The sequence below is a fragment of the Erithacus rubecula genome (assembly GCF_903797595.1).
Source record: "Erithacus rubecula genome assembly, chromosome: 2".
In the NCBI taxonomy this organism is placed as follows: domain Eukaryota; kingdom Metazoa; phylum Chordata; class Aves; order Passeriformes; family Muscicapidae; genus Erithacus; species Erithacus rubecula.
In genome coordinates, this window is record NC_136685.1 from 95,713,956 (window position 1) to 95,735,959 (window position 22,004).

The 22,004-nt window shown below is 39.1% G+C and overlaps 1 protein-coding gene across 3 annotated transcripts in view; it reads right to left on the reverse strand.

The window, feature by feature from the left end:
- The window catches only part of FSHR (follicle stimulating hormone receptor), a 76,826-nt gene that overhangs the window by 35,619 nt on the left and 19,203 nt on the right, over positions 1-22,004 (reverse strand). For all 3 annotated transcript variants that reach the window (XM_079297986.1, XM_079297987.1, XM_079297985.1), the window contains exon 2: positions 13,549-13,620. In XM_079297986.1, coding sequence (XP_079154112.1) covers positions 13,549-13,620 — 72 coding nt within the window. The remainder of the gene's footprint in view (positions 1-13,548; positions 13,621-22,004) is intronic.

The window sequence follows — 22,004 nt, forward strand, 5'->3', positions numbered from 1 at the left end:
CAGATTAAGTATGTGGGGTTTTAATTTTTGTCTTTGCCCTGGGGGCTCAATTACTGAAATCATGCAACTGGTACTTCAAAATGGCAGGGTCAGGACAGTGGCCCCTATTTAACTTCAGGACCACACAAAGCTCCACATCAGATGTTTCAGATTTAGTTGATCCTAATGAATTTAAACATTTATATTTTGATTTTTTTTGTGTGGTTTTTTTGTGTGTTTGTTTGTTGTTGTTGTTGTCTCTTTTCAACTGGCACACACTTCTAATCAATTTCATAACTTATTTTCAGTTAAATGAATGAACATCTGTGAGCATGCAAGTCTCAAGATGCCAGACAGAGAATATTTATCCATGAGACCTGTTAAAAGAGATTAATGCTACAAAATTACTCCACTTCTGCTCACTTTTTTCTCTGTGTGGTGCTAAAGTGAATTTAAGTCACTTTCATCTACTGAAGACTGAGAGGGGCAGAGAAACTCCCCTGGAGTTCAAGTTATGACCTGAAGTCAGGACACAACTCTCCCCATCTATAGCTGTGACTCTCCTAGATACATTTTGCCTCATCATTCAGAGTCTAGAAGGGTAGCACCAGGATGCATGCTCTTATATCCTCCTCCTTAAAGATGTGCAGAGAGATGTGTTAGGAGAGCTCAGGTTTGTCAGTGACATGATTCCTTAGGAAGGTGCCAAAGGAGAAGAAGGCTCCCATTAAACAGGGAGAATGCACTTGATTTAATCTTTATTTAGCTAAAAGTGAGGTAAAAAGACTTTATTGATGTGGATGGCAAAACTGTTCCATTTATCCACAGATGAGGCACAGCACAGCCAAAGCAATCAAACCTTCCCACAGTGCCCCCCAAAGGAGCGTGGACACCCACTGAGACCCATTCCAAAATCTGGCCAAAAGAGGCTGCTGCTGCTGACAACCAGCTGTGGCAGCCTTAGCTAGCAATGAATCACCATCTCCTGAGAGCACAGGCTGAGATCAGCCTCTCATGGCATGGGAGCCATCAGCCCACCCATGTGAAAATAAAATTCATCACACACATGCGGACTGGATATGAACAAATGACCCAGAAATCTGGGGGTTCCAAGTCCTATTACCCTCTGTCTGAGCCATTCTTCTGTCACATTAAACTTGTTGTGACATATTTTGTGTGGGCTGCTGGGTGGGGGGTGGAGAACAACCCAAAGTCTACTTTGTCATTTAGTCCTAAAATTATGTATAACTCGTTCAACATACAAATAAAAGAGAAAAGCTACCACGAAAGAAGAAAATGTGGTAGCAAGGGAAAAACTTCCTTGCTGCATATTAGGTCTTCATTTGAATTCCAGCATACATCTAAATGAATTATATTTTTTAATTTGTTTAACTATGCTAATAGTCACCATGCACTAGTGGTTTTAGCAGTATTTTCTCTTTATATGTATGACTCAAGAATTGCCATAGCAACTCGCTTCCTAATTAGCCTTCAGTTACTAACAATCAATACAATTAGACAAGGTCAGTGCTGGAGTAAGAGCTGGAGTAAGCTCTACAGATTTTTGAAAAGGCTACTGCCAGCAAGAAGAGGAAGAGAGGGCTCCTGGATGGTCTTCCTCAAAGAATGGTGGTCTCCCCCAGAGAATGATTGCTCTGCCATTACTCACTCTCCTGAGAACCAAAGGAGTTGTGCAAACGAGAGCTCTGCCACTGGAATGCAGAGAGCTTTCAGTTTTCTGCCAAGAGTTTCACAAAATACAAGGAATAGAAGCATCCTTACATGTGCAGATAAAAAGACACCTCACTGTCACACTGCTGGGACTGATGTTGACTGCACAACACCAAAATCAAGAACAAATTCATCCCAGATTTTTATCAATATGACATCAATCTCCCTGTGTGAGAAAGGTGCCTGAAACCTGGAGACTGTCCAGTTCATAGGAAGGTGCTGCCTGGGATCAAGCCTGTGCAGTGCTTAGCTAGATCCCATTAAGAGACCCTCCCTCTGGAGACCTGAGTGACTGCCCACTGCTGACACAATTCCCCCTTCATTTTTACAGCCTGTTTCAGCTGTTAACATGTTATCTGTTACCCTGAAAGCACAGTGCCTGGCAGCACACTAGGATGGAAATATAATGTGCTATTCAGAGCTACTCTGGGTCCTGGGAATACAAAACAGGATCCTAGATACTGACAGATGAAGGCTTGTGAAAAGCCACTTTACTTGTTAGTGTGTTTAGGTCTCTGCTACGAAGAAACACAGGCAAAATCGAGCTTATTTTTAAATAAACAGTTTGTGTTGTCAATTATGCCTGGGCACATGGCGGTTGCAGATGAACTGAAATCCATTTTTTCTCTGCAGAAATTCATTGCCTCCTGGCTCTGTCCCCTGTTCCTCCCTGGAGGTTACTCCTCTGCTGCAAATGTGCCTCCAGCCTCAGCCCATAGCACCAGGTCACCCAGCACAGGGTCAGGATCAGGGAATGGAGGAGCCAGTATGTGGCACATGGTGAAAATGTAATGACAAAACAGTCTGGACAGTGCTGTGTGAGGGCATCTCAAGTAATGAGTTTTGAGGCACTATGTCTTGACCTTCCTCTGCACAGGATGTCTCAAAGAAGGATGAAAGGGTTTTAAGCTCAAAAAGGGCAGCTTTTATTAGAATATCAACTAGGATAATTAACTTTAAAGCAGAAAAACCTTGCAGGATATTGGAAGAGAATTGAGAAGATTTAAATGCTCCCTAGCCTGACATCCAGTGCCTTTGGAGGTTTGGAGTACACAGAATCACAGAATAGTCCAGGCTGCAAGGGGCTTTTCAAGGTCATTCAGTCCACATTCCCAGATGGACAACTACTAGACCAGGTTGCCAGAGACCAGAATAATCTGACCTTGAATGTTGCCAGGGATGGCTCATCCACCACCTCTCTGGGCAACACATTCCAGTAGTTCAGCATCCAAACACTAAAAAGCTTCTTCCTTATATATAGTCTAAATCAACCCTCTTCTAGTTTAAAACCACTGCTCCCTGTCCTGCTGCAACAGATCCTCTTGGAAAGTTTGTCCCCCTCTTTTGTGCAGTCCATCTCTAAACACTGAAGGGCCAAGTTCCCCAAGGTTCCTAGTGAGAGTAAGATATGCTCAGACCTCCTGTAAATCCTGTCCATGACCCCTGGGGCTGCTCCCTGCTCTCCAGGCAGACCTTGAGTGACACTTATCCACCTCTGGCCTCTGACTCTCCCAGCACTTGCACCCCCCCAAAGCTGCAAAGCCCCTTTATCCCACAAAGGAAAAAGCCAACACCCCATCCTCCAGGGAGCCCTGCTGCTGCCAGATCTCCTAAAGAGCCTCATCTAATTGGAAACAGAAATAATAAATATGCACGTTCTTTTCACTGTGTTGTGCTCACCCCTTCTCACAGTACAAATGGGAAAAGTGAAAACCTTAAAAATCCAGCACAAGAAGCCTTAAAAATGTGGGGAATAAAGATGAAAAACATCACTAAGAAAACCTAATTCCAAATAAAAGATAAGATTGACAAAGGGATTAGGCATGTCTAATGAGCACCTTCACTTCGTAATTACACTAGAAAGGATAAACATTTCCAGATAAAGATGTAAATCTTTGTGCTCTTGAGCAGAAAAGCAAGACAGCAGTAAACAATGCTTCCAAATAACAAAACCCAATTTAATTCTGTCCCCAGATGAAATTCTGCATTATTCCTGCTTTTAGTGAAGAAACTTCTAAGCACAAGATGAAACAGAGAGATCATTCCTAGTGTTTTGTGCTGAGAAACCCCCTATTTACTATGTGCATTTCTTCTGCTCAGAGGAGGAAGCACCCTATAAGGTGGATAAAATATATTCCCCATGTGAATGAGCTATCCCATAGCTGCTCCAAAAATGTTCTCTTGGACATTCTCTTTCAGAAAGTGATGCCAGCAGCTCTCAGAGGAGAATTCTGAACTGGGAAAGTCAAAAGCCTGTCCCTGTCCCCAGCTCCCAGCCTTCAGACTACTCTGGGAAAGTTACTGACACCAAGAGTTGCATTCTGCATTTCTCTCACAACCATTTGTAATTTCCATCTGGTGTTGGTGTTGGCTCCCCAAGCATTCAGAATATTTTCTGGCTCAGTATCTGTCTACCATTCTAAATCCTAGCAATTTAAATGTTTCCCAGACTACTCTCTATGCATATACCAGCACACATTTAAGTATTTAAATACATAAGTATATATATTCTGCCATGTGGTGAATGGCTTAGTCACAAAAGATATACCACTCTTACTTATTTTTAAAAAATCATACACATATATGGAAATCTTCATCCAAACCAGGTTCCTGCTGTAGAAATCAAAACAAATATTCACAGCGTTCTGTGAGCAAATTGTTCTTGGCTTGGTCACAAAACAATGGGCAAAATGAATCTCTGGTTTTACACCTGGGATGAATTAGGGCCAGCAGAGCCTTTGATAGAAAAATCAAAATGCAGCTCACTAATAATGATAAAATGCTCAGTTGCCTCTCCACTGAGAAAAGAAGCCATCAAACTAATGATTAAATCCACATCAATCATTTGGCACAATAAAAATAAAGGCTGTGCAATATAATGTTGTCAGAGAATCAACATTTCCTGCTTAGAAAATAAATGTCTTGACTTCATCTCAACATTTGTTTTCCATAAATGCTGAGGGTTATATCAGCATTTGTACAGCAATGGGAAACACTCCTTCATTGCAACATGTCAATTCCACAAGCATTATTCCTAAAATAAACAGAAAAGCTGAATAAAATTAATATGGGAAGGTGTTCTTGAAATCCTCCTGAAATTGAATTGCCATTTCCAAGCTGGTGCCAGACTTCTTTCTACAAACAATATTTAGTAGTGGCAACAATAAATGTTGAGGCAAATCCCATTTAGAGCAAATTGGGCATATTTCAAGGAGGTCACACTTTTTGCATTCACTCACTGGTACAGTTACAATACATTCATCAAGATTAATAGGAAAAAATCCTATAAAAACCTTTTTTATAGTTAGAAAATAGGTACTTTTTCTTTAAGAAACCTTAATTTTGTGTTTACAGTTCTGTTTTCAAGTCAGTACATTTAAATTCTGAATTCTGTTGAGATATTTGGGAGTTAACCTGTAACTAACACACAAAGAGGAACATTTTTTGCAAATTATTTAGGGATATTAGAATGAAAATACTGATTTTATCAAGAAAAATATAATTATTTAATTCAGGTCAATATCCTGGCACATCACAAGAGAAAAGGCCATATATTTTGTCATGTACGAGTGATGAATGAATTATATTTGATAATGTAAAATGTAACTAGAACTGGCAATTCTGAGTTCTTAGTCCCATGGTATATGCAAGTAAATTTAATAAATCTACCAGTCAGCCACCTTAAGAATTATGCTAATTAGTAAATATGCATTTTTATATTTACAAAGTCACTTAGATAGTAATTTATTCTACCTTGAAAGCACATGAATCTCATAATAAAATACAACTTGAAAGTTCCATTATTTCCAACAAGAGTGAATCTTCTGGAGCAAAGAGATGAAAACTGAAGAAGGGACAGATTTTGGGGAAAAAATTTTGAATTTTTCCAGCATCCAGCCTTCCCTCTTGGAAGAAAAATCCCACCCAGAAGCACCTGAGATGAATGTCAAAAAGCAGGCCAGCAAGCAGACATAGCAGCCTCCTCAGCATGCAGTGAACATACCCACGGGAGACAAGAAGAAAGATTATGGGATTAATTCTGCACCACAGGATGGCCATCAATTCTGAGGCTCCTTGCTAGGTTTGCCAGTCACAATAATCAGCTTCATGCCTCCAATGCAAGGACCTGGAGTGGGGCTGCCTTGCAAAGCTAAATGATCCAGAGGAAGGAAATATTTCTGTGTGATGCTGAACCTGGCACAGCCTCTTGCTCTGGTGGTGGCAGGGGAAGCCCAGAAAACTGCCTAAGAGAAAGAATCTAATTGAGAAAAAAACCCCTTGATAATTCACAACACTTTCAATTGCAGAGGTGGTGGTTTTTTTTTTTTTTTTTTTTTTTTTTTTTTTTTTTTTTTTTTTGTGCATTTCACCCTCAAATCTCATTTTGGATGAACGGGAGGCTACTTGAGAGCCTACATTTATAGAAGCAAAAAGGCTACCTTAATTTAGGATGCACTTAGTTTTACCTGTTTTGTTAGCATGGAGGAAGGCAGAAGAACACTGGATAAAAGTTTCCCCCTAAAAGAGAATGGGAATTCACACAAGCATTTGCCCCCATTTCATATTTTATGAATTCAGGTAATCTGAGCAGTATGTCACTGGGGACAGGTATTAAAGCATTTAGCATACATTCAGACAAGTGGGTTCCATTTTTTTTCTCTCTGTCTGTCTAGACAGCTGTAAAACAGGGACCTGAAATGATGTGCAAGATGATTCTCCCATTAAATACTTCAGTCTTTAATGTGGGTTTCACACCAATGCAGTTAACAAATAAAGATTCTACTAACAGTTCATTACCACAAAGCTCATTCTTGCTCAACAAAAGCAAGTAATGACAAAATGCATTTTCCTTCCAAATTTATTTTATCAAACAAAGTGAGCATCAAGATACTAAACCACATAGAAAGAATTATGGGATGCTTCTTTTTCGTGCTCTGATGTGTTTCAATTAAAATATGCAAATATTAGCGTGTTTTTCTGGGACTTTTTGAATAGAAAATTTAGAAAATGTTGATATGGACACTATTAATTGATTTTACATTTTCTAGCTTCTTTTTCTAAGGATTTTTACTTTATTTTTAATTTTGTTCCAACCAAGCATTAGCAAAAGACTGACATCAGATTACCTTTCCCTGAAATGTAGAAAAACTCTAATTAAATCTCTGCTCTTTGACACTGGCCATAACTGACATGGATAATAAATTTTTCCTTCAGTTTTTGTAATTGTGCAAGGGATGACAACAGTAACTGCAAGTGGAAGATCTCTTCCACAGATAAGCTTTGTCAGGGAAAAGTAGAATACCAAGTGATGATGCAGCAAAAGGTTTATGGATTGTAATAATGCCACCCTGTCTTCATTCATTGCTTATTGTGTCTAGAACACAAGGCATAGCTTGCACAGAGCTGCAGGGATTGCACATTTCTTCTCTGGGATAACAGGGTGAACTTTGAATTTCTTTTCTTATGTTGGTTACTTTGCCTTAACATTTTTAAACAGTAGCTCTCTGTTCCCTAAGAGAAAATGCATAGACTAATTTAAATGCTTTAAGTGGCACACTTATTTTGACAGTCTGGCCTTAAGATGCAGAAATTTACACAGAAGTTCCTATAATGTAAATTAGAATTTAATATCCATAGAGTAGCACCTTGAAAATATATCCTGGAGTATTTGCTACCAAAGAATGACTTCTACCTTATTCAGTATGTGTTTTGGTACACAGAATGGTCTGTGTAGCACTTTCACCTTAGGGATATAAATAAATACTTTTATAAGCATGCTGTATTTAACATATATCACAGCAGATCCCAAAAATCCATATTTTTCCACTTGCAAAAAAAAAAAAAAATAGTAGGTTAATCCAAGCGATGCAATGAAAGGTAGAAAGCAACTCTTGCCTAGATACAATTTCTAAGTGCTTTGGCTACACTGAATCCTAACCATTTCCTCAAAATAGCTTTAATAAACTTATTTAAGCCCAGCCTTTTGCATATCAAAAGAGGCATCATACAATACAAGAAAAACTGGAGAAGCTGTGAAATGCTGAACAGCTTTCTTGGTAGCAGAAGACACAGGCTGCTCATCCTTAGGTGATCCTGCAATCCCTGCCTCCCCACTTCCCTCCCATGTCTTTGGGCTCTACATGAAAAGTGTCAGAGTCATGAGCAGGGGCTCAGTGAAGCTGAATTTAGGAGCACATGGGAGGGGTTAGCCACTTGCTAGCCCAGGCAGCCTGATGGCTACTGCTGAGGAAGATCTGAATTTGCCAGGTTGTAACTTGCTAAAGAAAGTCTTTGCATTATGTCAAATTTTCTGGGTGAGACTTACAACCAAGCCAAGTTTTCTGGTCCTTCCCCAGCCACAGACAGAGAGACACCCTTTGATTCAAAATTCTGTCTTCTGGCCTCCCTTGTCTGCAAGTAACTCCTCTGAGTTTTTGTAAAACATACTCAGTGTGATCTGAATGAGCCAAAGGAAAGTGTGACTCACCTTTTAGCCTACAGGGGCAAACAGGGGAGATTTTAGCATCATCCATCAGGTTGGTTGTTGTTCATGAAATAAGCTGGTGCTTGTGTAACTAGCTCACAGAACAGCAGAGTTTGTCCTTAGGAACTATCACTGGATCCACAGTCTCAACAAAGAGAAAACCAGAAAATCTTCAATGCAAATAACTGAGAAAATACATGATTTAGGGCTATTTTTCTCTACAAATTTGTGAGGAAGCAAGCAGTAGATAGCTGCTGTCTTCCATGGACAGAGAACTTTTGTTTCCTGGTGGAATCCCTCAACTCTAAAAACTTTAGCTTTCCATGCTCTCCAGAGCTCATTAAGGGTTTAGCTCTGTTATCCATAACATGGTTCATACTCTTGAAATGGGACTTTGCCAGTATCTGTTAAAAAATATCTCCCTCCAATTACTCCAAAATAAAACCATGGCCCTGGCCTGTAAGGGTGGTTTTTTTTTCCTATGTGACATCTTCTAGTTCAAGAAGTACTTCATCCTCACAGCTGAGTTGCCTTAGGCTGCACACAGGATGGGTTTGAGAGCAAATGGTGAACCAAAGCATTATATTTTAGCTTAAACCCTTCAAAAAGAACAAATAACTGATGATGAATTTTCAAGGGGATTGTGCCTCAGGGTGCTGACATGAAGCCTCTTTTGCTTGCACAGGGTAACACAATCAGACTAAACTTCCTATAAAAGTGATGTCCAAATCAGGCCTTGTTGGATCAAGATTCACAAATCCATCTTGTAATAATAGCAGAAAACTCAGTAACAGAAAAAGAGAGACTTAGTGTTGCTTCTGACTGTCTCTACTCTAAATTAAGCTCTTTCTGTGCAGGTTGAGGATGACATAGCTGCTGCAGAACATGTCAGATTGATTTTGCCAGGTTTGTGCCTGCACAGGACTGTTTTTTAATTTAGTAACTGGAGCATTAATTAGTTCTGGGAGAGTAAACAAGTTGGGTAAGCAGAAGTCCAGAAGAAGTGCCACGTTCCAGTTGACTAAGACATAGGAGTAGGCCAAAATTGTAGCAAAAATAACCAATCTGCTTTCCTGAGCACCTATTTTTTAAATTAACATGAGCCCAGAGTTGTGCAGAAGTTGGAAAGTTGCTGGCAACAAGACAGCAAGGCTGCTCCTCAGACCTGTGGAATTCTGAAAGAGTATTCTGTAGAAAACTTCAAGTTCCATGTTTAGCAAGAGAAGTCTCTGATAATTAGAGCCCATAAGTTTATTTCATATCTTTAAACATTTTATCTCAGAACATACTTCAGGAAAATTGTTGCACCATATTAAACAAAAAATATCTAAAATTTAAATAAAAACATTAAATAGCTGCCAAATTCAACAACAACAATAAAATCCCCACAACAACAACACCCAAAACAAACAAACCAACCAACCAACCAACAAACCAAAAAGCTCAACAACAACAAAAATCAGATGAAACCCAAAAGATTTTTTTCTTGGTAACTAAAACTGGAAATTTACCACGGAGCTTGGATCAACACCTCCATGCCAAAATTTCCAAGTCACACTACGTTTTTCCATTATGAATCATGGTCATTAGTGTCAATTTTGGAAAGTCCTTGGACAGTCCAAATAGAAAATAAATGAGACCTTGCCTGGATGTTCTGACTGAGAAGTATTTGACATTTCTGGCAAAATACATCTATTTAAATGTCTCAGTAGTCTAAATATTTGGGAAGATGCTAAAATGCACAGGAATTATTTTTCTTAGAGAATTGGAAAATTCAAAAGCCTTCATTCAGTTTGAAGGGAAATATAACAGAGTTAGGATTCTTAGGGAGGACTCATCTCTGATTTAACTTAAAATCATAGAATCATTAAGGTTGGAAAAGATAGTTTATGGGATATCTGAGTTCAGAGGTCCCTCAAGGATCACTGAGAACCAAAATCATCAAGTCCCACCTTTGATCAAACACCACCATGCCAAGTAAGCCTATGATGTCCAGTTGTGTCTGGAACACCTTCAGGGGTAGTGACTCCACCATTTCAATTTTAAGGCATTTTCCAATGCCTTAAAACCCTTTCTGGAAATCTGAAATTCTCCCTGGTCCAAGCTTGATCTCCCGTGGCACAGCTTGGGCCAATTCCTCTTGTCCTATTTGCCTGGGAGAAGAGACTGAGCCCCAGCTGGACACAGCCTCCTTTCAGGAGATGTTCTGAGGATAACCAGTCTTTCTGTTAAAGGTTGAGACAAAGAAAGCATTAAGTACCTCAGTGTTTTCTTCATCCTTGAGGCCAATGTTTCCTACTAAAGGAATGAGATGTTCCTTGGTCCTTCTTTTGTTGTTAATATATTTATAAAACCCCTTTTACCACTTTTCAGAGCAGTGGCCAGATTGGATTCTAACTGAGCTTTTGCATTTCTCATTTTCTCTCCACATTACCTAATGACATCCTTGTATTCTTCCTGAGTTGCCTGACCTTTCCAAAGGTCATAAACTCTACTTTTCCCCTGGATTCCTGAAAAAGCTCCATGTTTGCCAGGTTGGTCTTCTTCCCCAACAGCTCATCTTTCAGGACATAAGGACACTACTTCTGTGCCTTTAAGATCTCCTCCTTGAAGCACGTCCAGCCTTTCTGAACTATTTTGTTATTAAGGACTCTTTCCCAAAGGACTCTCTGAACCAGTGTCCTAAACAGGCCAAAGTCTGTTATGACTAAGACAGCCTCTGACCATCACATTTCCAACTTGTAATCAACTGCCTCATACCCTATGGATGATTCCAAAGATCACAATTTCCCTCCAAATTCTGAGCTTTAACACCTACTCTGTTGTGTTGGGTTGATGTGGCCAGAAATGTGTATTCTGTCACCATCTGTTGAGCTGGGTGGGGCAGTGATTCCTTATCTCTGTGGCACACACCATCTGCTAATGGGCCATCTTTAAAACCAGCTGGGACAATCATCTTTATCTTTCCACAGCCCATCCTCGCTCCAGGAAGATAGATATCATCTGCTGCTGGCCCATTCAGTCCCACTGTGTGACTGATAAAATTACATCATCCCACTGGGAGATGCTCCAGCCAGGGGAGGAGCCAAGCCTTTCCTACCTAGATAAAAAATGAGATTTTGGACAGCAAGTTACCTTCATTCCACTGGATTCCAGAGGTGAAGCTGGACCTTTCCACATCATCCCTGGACCTTCAGAGGAAAACTGCACCTTCTACAGGAGCACTGCTTCAGCTGAACCACATCTGCCACTGCAGGAGGATGCAGCCACCATTGAATGGGACTGCTACCAACACCCTGACTGACTGACAGGGTGTCAGGCTGTATTCTGACTCTGTCAGGGTTGGGATTGTTCTTTGTAATACTGTATTTTCACTTTAATTTTCCCAGTAAAGAACTGTTATTCCTAATTCCCATATCTTTGCCTGAGAGCCCCTTAATTTCAAATTTATAATAATAATTTGGAGGAAGGGGGTTTACATTCCCAATTTCAAAGAGAAGCTTTTGTCTTTATTGGCAGACACCTGTCCTTCAAACCAGGACACCTGTTCTCAGAAACACACTTAGGAATGATGTATTAATGATGAAAATCATGAGTACAGCTAAGCTGGACTGCAGAAGATACTCTTTTTCTTCAGTAGCACATTCAGGAATATATTGTCACTCTTCATTTTTAGCCTACTCAGTTCTAGGGGAGCACACACATACACTATATTGAAGTGTCTCATTTGTATACATCAGGCCATTCACATTTTACCATATGGAGATATCACATCATTAATAGCTGTTTTCCTTAAATAGGCTACAGTTTGCTTAATCTTTCTTTCTGTGCATGATCTTGCAAGAGTAAAAAGGCTTTCATACAAAGGCTGTGTTTTTATATGCAAATCTATTATTTGCTTACCCACCTTTTTTTTCCCTACATTATCATGAATTTCTGATGAATGTTTTATGGGTTAGGTTTAGGATTTGTGAGCTATCTCAAATTTTATCTGTTTGCTATATTATCTGCAAATAGCACAGTTTTGTTGATGTTGATTGGTCTCATTTACATATTTATCACACTTTCATTTTCAAGGATGTTTTGCTGTAAGCTGACTGTCCCCATTTCTCCTTCATGTACTACTAGTAGATGGATGTATTTTCAAATTGAGCCCGTTTTCATATATATATTTTAGGTTAACAATAAATCACCACTTAGAAACATCCCATTCAATGCCTTCATACACATCTGACATATGGTTTCTGAGTCATTAAAGATAACAGAAGCAGCTCCCAATGAACTTTTCAACCTTCTTCACAGTCCAAGGTGCTCAGTGATTTTCCATAAGGACCAGGCTAAAAGGAGCTCTCACCACCTTCCTGCTAAATCCCTTATTCATGCAAGAGTAAGAGGGAGAAGGGTAGAAATGATGCAGAGAAATGTCCATTGGTGTTTTCCCATTACACACACACTGAAAAAGATACTGCATTTTAAGTACATTTCCCCACTCCCACTCAGACTGCTCTTGGGGAACAGCCTGTTTGTGATCCTCTCCTATCAGGGTGTAAGTGCTGTTCTGTTTCTAAGCAAAATGTGATTTGCCCATATATGAAATATTTCAGAAAACTCATACACAAGGCAGAATAGTTCAGGTTGGACAGTGAGGGTTATAATTTCTAGTGTAAGCACCAGCTTAGCCATAGATTTCCTGTTGTTAAAGAGAAGTAGGGAACACATTACTAAGGGTTTTCCCTTCTAGTGGTGGAGCTGCAATATCTCCACAATAGTGTACTAGGGAATGTAAGATACATCTGTTAGTCTAAGGTGCTCACAATTGTATCTCCAGGCTAATCACTAAAATTCACAGAAATGAGCTGCTTACACTCCAAACAGTACTATGATTTTTGGATCTATCACCTGTAAGAAACTTCTCTTACATTTCCTGCCAGCTGCCTCTGAACTTGCACAAAACAATCCTATTTATTCCTTAGCAAAAAGAGAATTAGCTGACCAGGAATTAGCTTAACAGGAGGTCTTTCCTCTGTTTCATTCCAAAACTCACAAAATAATCTGTTTCCTATGGCACTGTATTTATTGACTGAAATGGCAGTCCATGCTCAACCAGCCCTTTGACTGAAGACTGTCTGATTGCTGATATGAAAATGTATTTATGACAACAAAAATGTATTTATGACAATTGTTCTGGAAAGTGTCAATGAAAAAGCAGTCTATTTTTTCTTTCAAGAGAAAGATAAAATGATATGAAGCTCAGTGACAGGGACTTGCTCACAGTCTGTAAAAGGAGCTGCAATCAGAAAGTGCTGCTTGGTGTAAAATAATAGTTTCCTAGTAAATATTGACAAAATACGTACATTTTCTCTAGGTCAACAAGTCCTGCAAAAGCTCCTTTGGGAATGACTCTCATCTTGGTGAGGACAAATCTCCTGAAAATAGAGAAAATGGGGTGATTATTCACTATTCACAACACAGGACTGTGCAGTAGCCTTGTCAGCACAGAGAAGCCTTTCTCACAGGCCCAGGGATGGTCTCTGGGCTGAAGGCTTTGGCATCTAAATAGAGCTGTGACATCCAAAATTACAGCACAGCACTGGGGCTCCTCAGGGGAAAAAACATCCCTCAGTAGTTGCTGCTTCTCATTTGCTTCAGGAAGAAATCCAGACTTGCAGCTTCTCTGTTTGCTGAGAGGGAGCAGCATCTTCCTCATCTCAACTTGTGAGTGATGCTCAAGCACAGGATGAAGCACCCCTGTGGAGCCAGACTGGGATCAGGTGCTTACTCAAGGCTGTTAAGTGGTCCATCCATGCTAATGTAGGAAAATTCCTTAACTTGCTGCAGAGATAATTTAAGGAGTCAGTTACTGTCTCCCATCATTGCAACTTTAATAACTTTATGGCTTCTCACAGTCTCTCTTCTAATTAGTTCATAATGTGCCACAAATTTGGGCTTTGGAATAGTCAATCACACATTCACCAGGACAACATTTTTACCATTTTTAAAGGTCACAGAATATGCTTTATGAAGAAAACCCATTTGAAATTCCACGTACACCTTTTTGTTAACCTGCAATAAACAAAAAGGACTAGAAGACTTCTAATGGCACTGAGCAAATGATATATGGGGTTTCTACTGCTCTTTAGAGAAATAAGGTGTTATCTGGAAGATTGTTTTCTTTCACACATTTAATCATTGATAAGAATCTTGCATGAACAAATGCATATATTAACATGACCTGCTCATCACAAGACATCAGATATTAGTTGCATTGAGAGACAGCTGTTAAAAAGCATCTTCTCTTATTTTATAAAAACCCACTTACCCAAGTTGCACATATGAACATGTTACATACATACATCACACCCTGTGATTCAGTTTCTCAGTCTATTTCCACAGGGAAATGGAGATGAATTTTTTTCTGCGTTACCATGGAAGTTTTTTTTCCAGTGAACATATCTGCCAGACCACCCCTAATTTTCATCATCTCAGAACTGGCCATGCATGGCTGTTTGGGATCACCTTTCAGCTCATATGCTGTCTCATTGTAAGGTCTGCAGGAAGACAGAAATGGGAACTCAGCCTGCTATTACCTGCTGTGCAGTCCTGCAAATTTTAACATAATGCCTCAAAAACAGAGACTTACTTCCTTATCATTCACATAAAGTATTAATACAATCCTCATCTATGTTTTATTTCAGATAATTAGCTGAGAATTTTCATGGGAAATTACCAGGTTTTAATCAAAATTTTAGGGAAAAAAATATTATTCTGTCAGAGTACCAATGTGACAAGTTCACATTTGAAAATTGTACGTCTTTAATAGAATCTACCCCCTCATGAGTTAATATTTACTTAAGCAGGACAAAGTCAATGAACACCTCACCTAGTTCTAGAGATGCCACTGTGATTATACCAGGAGTGAACTTCCACACTTTTTTTTAAACATTGAACTTTATGGTATTCTCAGTCATGAAAGACGATGAAGTCAACTTGGTATTTCATTATTCTTGTACAATCGTTAATGTAAATCAGAAAAAGCTTCAACACACTGTCACACAAGAATTACAGTATTGAGATCATTATGCAAATGTTAGAAGGATAAAAGAGCTTCCAGAAAAGGCCTAACCTGGATTAGGCAATTTGTAAAACCCTGACTGGAAACAGGGCTGGTGTAATGCATGCAAAGCTGTGGCTGTGCCTCAGAATGGATGGGTACAATGGATCCTTGCAGAACACCCAGCAGGCTTAGTGCTACAAAGCTGAACCATCAGGAAACCCTTTAACTTTGATCTGCTTTGAAATCTCTCTCAAACTCTGCTTTGTAGAAATGCACGCCTAATTTCTGAGCCTTAGAAAAAGGGCTTTGTCTGAAAAGCCACCTATCCCTTTTTTATGTCAGTGTGCTAAAATGAATCCTCTCTGTGCAGGCACAGGTCATCAGGACATTTGCAATTTTTAATTAAACACTGGCCTATGCCATGCTTCACCACAACAAGAAACTGCAGTCTGATACAGAAACTAATGAAAAGAGGGAAATTTCATTCACACATGGGTTACTGATATGAGAAAAGCCACATCTCCACAGAACTAAAAATCAGACCTTGAATTTCTTTGTTGAAGACCCTGGTATCCTGTGTTAATAAGGTGCCAGAATTCAGGATCCATGAGTCTAATGCCCTGAAGCAGTTAAAACAGAATTGAAGTTTAATAGCTGAAATCTCATATTCCACTTTAAAAAAAATTAAGGTTAATTGTTTTTAAACATCTCTGAGTAAGCTATATAAAGTCAGACTTACAGGCATAACTAAAAGTGAAAATTAGAATCAGTTACTCATTGAATTATCAACTGTATAATGAATCTATTATAACTAGCCAAATTCTCTACTGTCTATAAATCTCACCAATTAGTCTCCAAGAATCAATCTGTACTTAACATGAGATACTGGCTGCTCAGTACTGATTCTTTCTGAGGTACATGGGGAAAATAAATGGAAAACACTTCCTAGGTTTTGTTTCTGGCACTATTTTAGGGTCAAATAAATGGATACAGCCCACCTTTGCTAAAGCATGTTTCATGTCAAGAGAAGCAAGTAAAGTAAGGCTTCCTTTAAAAAACGTGTACTTAAGAGAGAGATTCAATATTTGGTCCTAAAAATTTATGTTGGCACTTAGGTACCAGCAAGGAAAGGCCTAAACATTCAGCCAACAGTGTGGAACTGAAAACCCAGAGGCAGGTGCACAACAGAAGGCATGAGAAAGTCCTAGAAAGGATACCAGGGCTGGAGCCACCAAAAACTTCACAAATGACACAGCAGGAAACATGGAAAAAGGAAACAAGCCCCAGATGGTAACATGGTTATCCTGCATTTTGTAAAGGCAATATACACAGCTGGAAATAGAAAAATGGCAATATTAACTACTGTTACTCACTATGTAAAAGGACAGATTTAAGTCTGGCCCATTACTTCAATACATGCCCTGATGTCCAGAAGAGGTTTCTAAATCCTGACTTAAATATCTGTTAAAAGTGATTATTGAAGAGTTTTTTGGTAGGGACTGAATCTGTCTGCTCCAGTTTTACAATCACACTCATACTTTTTGTGTTTCTCTGGACTGAACATGCAAAATTCCCACATCCTTTTTCCATTTCTCACTTTTGTTTTACATATCTCTTTATTATATAATTTTTGTTTGTCCCATGAATGGGCGTGAGTAAACTCCTCTATTATGAAACTACTAAAAATGTTGCTATTTAAAGCTAGACCTGCCAGGATGAGGACAGAGATATCTCCTGTAGATTTGTTTGTTTACATAGGGACATCTAAACCTGATGTTTAAAACAGTGGCATCTTGGCTAGTATGAAGCCACTGACACAGATGACTTGTACTTTATAATACTATGAATAACAAAAATAAAAATGCATCTTGTCTCTGTATGGCTGTGTCCAGTATCACAGAAATATCATAGTGACAAATTAATCTCAAAGCCTAGAGGGGACATGATGCAAAGAACAGAAATTAGCAGGTACTGCTAAAATGTTCCTGAATAACCCTCTAACATTTCCAGTTATGACAAGATTTATTGATCTTTTCTTAAAATAGAGTCTTCTCTGGCTGAAGTAGTTCAGACAGGCAGAGTATAAGACATGAGGGAAAAAAAATCTTCAGAAAAATTAATGTTCTCTCATCCAGCCCCACATGATTCCAGTGATGGAAAGGAGATTGACCTCATCATGAAAGGATGGAGAACTGGATCATTATTCAAATATCTGATGCTCAAGGTATGGGTGATTAAAAAGACTTGTTAAATTAGAAGATAAAAAAAGTGGACCTATACAGGTAATTTCTGCTAATTGTCTCTGAAAAAAAGTGCAAATAAAACCTGTGAAGTAAAGCCACTGTAACCTCACTGTGTTTGTGAGGTTAGCCATTTGTGTTCAGAATGGTGTATTTTACATATTAATCAAATGAATTCTCAGACCCTGGTCCCACAGGATTTTCCTGAACAATTAATTAAATGCTCTTTGGCATACATTTTCCACCAGAACTTGCTCCCATCCTGCTTTGGTGCCCCATTCTCCCAAGCCCATTCCTTGGCAAAGACTTCCCCCTGCCACTGGCAATAACCTTGCACAACAAAGAACTGCACTGATTATCAGAAATTAGACTGGTTAAAAAAAAAAAAAAAAAATTCTGCATCATAAAGTCTGGCTGAATGTAGGTCTTTCAAAACACTCGTTAAAACCCATTTCTTAGAGCTACTAAAGTCACACACAGTTAATCAGAAAACTGTGTGCATTGTAGAATTATCTTCCCTGCCTCATGTAAATTACAAATTCTTGATGTTAAAATGAACTATAGCAAGCAGATACCATAAACTTTATAACTTAAAGACCAAAGGGAAATAAAATAAAAAGCCAAAAAGATTCAGTGACCATAATGCTAAATCAACAACTTTGGTTCCAAATGAATAAATGTGATAGGATTTTGAAGAACATTTTTACTTTAATCTCTGAGCTAATAGACTGATGCTATCACCTTCTAATCCTCTGCAGCAATGTGCATTTTGTCAAACAAAGATCTACAGTGAAAATTAATTTGCTCTCTGTAAATCTTTTTGGTTGTTTCTTTGTTGTTTCTTTGGTTTTGCTTCTTGCTTTGGAGATGTGCTGGAGGTTCCAGCACAAGCAACAGATGAATTTTTGCTTTACATCAGGGAAAGACAAAATGATTCTATGACCTATTTAATGTGCTCTTGATTAAATGCACAAACCAACAAGATCCTGCATCCAGGTGAGGTTTTTTCCCTGTTTTTGCTTGATTAGTCAATACAACAGTGAAGGACTATTTTGCTTTTCATGTTGTAATAGCAGACAAAAAGATACTGCAGACCTCATCCCAGATGGTGTAAACCAATTGATCTGTGTCACTTTGTCCCTAAACTTCTGTCCTAATTCCCACTAGAATGAATCATGAGATTCCTTAAAGCTAAATGTGATTTAATTTAAATTTATGAAGAACATTTGTAAGCCTCCAGCTCACTGAAATGGGTCCACAGTGTCATATGACTTCACTGTGACTAGGTCAGGTTCTAGTGAACATCTCACTGGGAAGGGGTGTATGCAGATGTATGTGAACATTAAAGTATTTCTCCTGCTCACTTGCCTAGGTGGAAAATCTCTGGAATATATTAAGTAGGTTGTAGGTGCTTTCAAAAGAAGCAATGCTTTCCCTTTCCCAACAGCAGGCAGAGAGGAGTACAAGTCATAAACTGGATGCTAAAACATCAGGCTTACAAAACTATCAAGCTAAATGCAAAAAGATTGGGTTTATTTGCTTTTGGGTTTTAAAGTCTTTAGAGAGCATGCATATCATGCTGCTAAGCTATTTTCAATACTCACAAGGCTTTATTTTAAGAATGGGGATAGATTTGTATTAGTCACCTCACTTCCATGGGATCTTGAAGTAGGGACTTTGTAAGGCTGAGTAAAGTAGGATCATGAGGAACAGCACAAGCAGTGACAAAAAACTATCTCCCACCATCCTGTTGTCTCATCCTTTCACAGAGATATGGTATTACTTTAAGAAGAAACCAAAGCCAAGCTGAATATTTTTCTGATAATGACTATTCATGTAAGTGCAGATTCATTTCAAAGAGTGGACCCTGAAAGCACAGGCTTTCCCACTCAAATAAGGGAGCATGAGCTTTGCAATTTATTTGCTCAACTGAGACATGATACATGGATTTGTGTGTCTGAGAGGCCTCTACTTCACACACAGTAAATGGACTTATGAGAGAAAGACCTTAATCCCTTGCTAACATGCACAATCTGGATTGAAGCATCTGATCACTGCATCCACCCTAATGTGCTTAAATCAGCTGCTCATCCCTTTCAAATGCTTGAGAAAGAAGTTATCTAGACAGTGCAGCTGGTTTAATTCCTCTTCTGGGATAATAAAAGCTGGTAAAGGTGAGCATTCCAAGGAAAATCCAGGCAATGCTCATTTCATGAAGAAGACAAAAAATGTAAGGTTAATCTGGGAGGGAAGGCTACTTGGGAATCTTCAGGTCTGTGAGTTATGTAAAGACCATCTGTGAGAAAGAAAATATGTTGGTTTGTGAGCTATTAAATAAAGCATTGTACAGTCAAAGTAAATACAATAAAACTGTGATGATGAAGTTATTAGTGATGTCTGTCTGCTTTGCAGGTCTGAATCTAAAAGGAAATAAGTGCAGCAGCTGATCAAAAATCACTCCTTAATCTTTATCAGTGGCTTCCCATAAAAATCTATTTCCTTTTCTTTTTGGAATTAGATTAAAAGGATAATTAATTGCATCCCTATTCTAAATTTAGTTAACACTTATCCAGTGTAATAATGTCCCCCAGCCACAGAAAGCTGCAGGAAGCATTTTAAGATCACACCCCCAATGCTATGTAGGTTTTTCACTTGCAGAGTGGCCTCAACACCACGGCATGGATAACAACATGCCTGTTTCCCTGCAGAGCTGTGATGCTGCTCCCACAGGCACAGCAAATTTGCTGTGGGACTTGTTTTTCCCCGAGGACCTTGCTTAGGTCAGCTAATTAATTACACACAGTGCCCATAGGCAGCTAACAGCTGATAAGGAGAGATAAGGAAACAGAAAACTACTGAGAAAAAATAACAAAAAACAACCAAGCATCTCAAAGACTGTAAAAGTGGTCAAACAATGGGCTTGTAAAGCTCACTCTCCCTCCTCCCTGAGTTAGTTTTCCAAAGCCATGGCATGTTTAGTCTCAGCCCTGATATGCTTTTCATTTCTGGACAAAGCACACTCTGTGCTCAGTAGCACTGTGCATCCCCCATGGCACAGCAGATAGCTTCCTTCTGAGGTCACACGTGCAGCCAGTTAAAAATAAAGCTCAAATAAATAGCTCTGCTCGAATAGGGTGGGAGGAATCTGGATATGGAAAAACAGGATAAAAAAAAAAAAAGACAGGATGGCAAAACTCCCAATTAGAAAAAGGAATGCAACGCCAAGACTTTTAGTCATTTTGAGATACTTTATGGTCTACACTTATTATAGTTATTTCAGTGTATTTAGGTTGGGTTGATTTACATTGAGGCAAAGCTGGAGAGGCACAAGAGTTGTGGTTATTCAGACCAGCTGCCTGTGTGTGTTAACTGATTTTTGGAAGTCCCTGACAATCAATTTTGTCGAAGATTTCGGTGCAAGTAGCAGTAGTGCACAAGATATGTCCCAAACACAAATGACATCAGGTAAAGCAGAAGGGATCTTTTTTCTGCTTTAAGCTCCCCAGAGATGTAGTAAAGCAAAGCTGAAGCTCTGGATTCCTCCTCAGTACATACACACACAGAGAACAAGGGTCTGCTGCCCAGCACAAATTCCAACAAACAACTCCTCTTCAGGCCACTGAGCAGAATCCCAGTCATGTTCACATCTGAGAAGAGTTTAACTGTTTGGAATGAGTTACCACAAAAGGCCAGCAGTAAGCTTGACAGTTAAAATTGCTGCTATTAAAGTCAAAGGCATGCTGTGAAAAGTGCTCTGTGCAAGATAAGTAACACAAGTGAATGAAGTTATCCCATCTTGGTTACAGAGAGCCATGATGATTGCTTTATTTTTACAAATAGCTATACTTTTATTAGTATTGATTATCCTGTAAGACACTATGCTACTTTTAGATAAGCACATCCTGTTGCTCACAGTTTACTCACAGGGGCCTTTGAGAAAAGCCCAACATGTAGTGAATGTACAACTTCCTTAAACCCTGACCTTGACACCTGTGACCATCCTTATGGTGAGGAGCAGCCCTTAAAAATTCATTCACTCCGAGCACATTCTTGGTGTTACATCTATTTTTATTAGTATCTCTGCATAATTCCCTAACAAAAGCAGCATTGTACAAGAACTGGCTATTTTGTTCTTCCAAAAATAATGTTTTACTTTGAATTCTTTCCCATGGGCAACTTGTCAAGGCAAATACAATTCTGGAAAATGTCCACAGTCCAATCAGATGGGAAGCTTTTTAGGTATTGTCTTCACAACTTTCTTCCATTCTTTTGGTTCAGTGCAGGAATAACCATCCTGCTCACACACAGCCAGTCACTTAGACTCTTCCTGTCCCAAGAATGTGTCAAAAAAAAATCTTACTTCACAGCAGGGAGAGAAGAGGGGTTTGTTCATTGTTTGAGATTGTACCCAAAAGGTGACAAGTGTTCTTTGTGTGCACTGTTTCTACATCAAAGACTTTGGGACTTTCTATGTTGGCAGGCCCACCATACATAAGAATTTTTGTATGGACTGAGA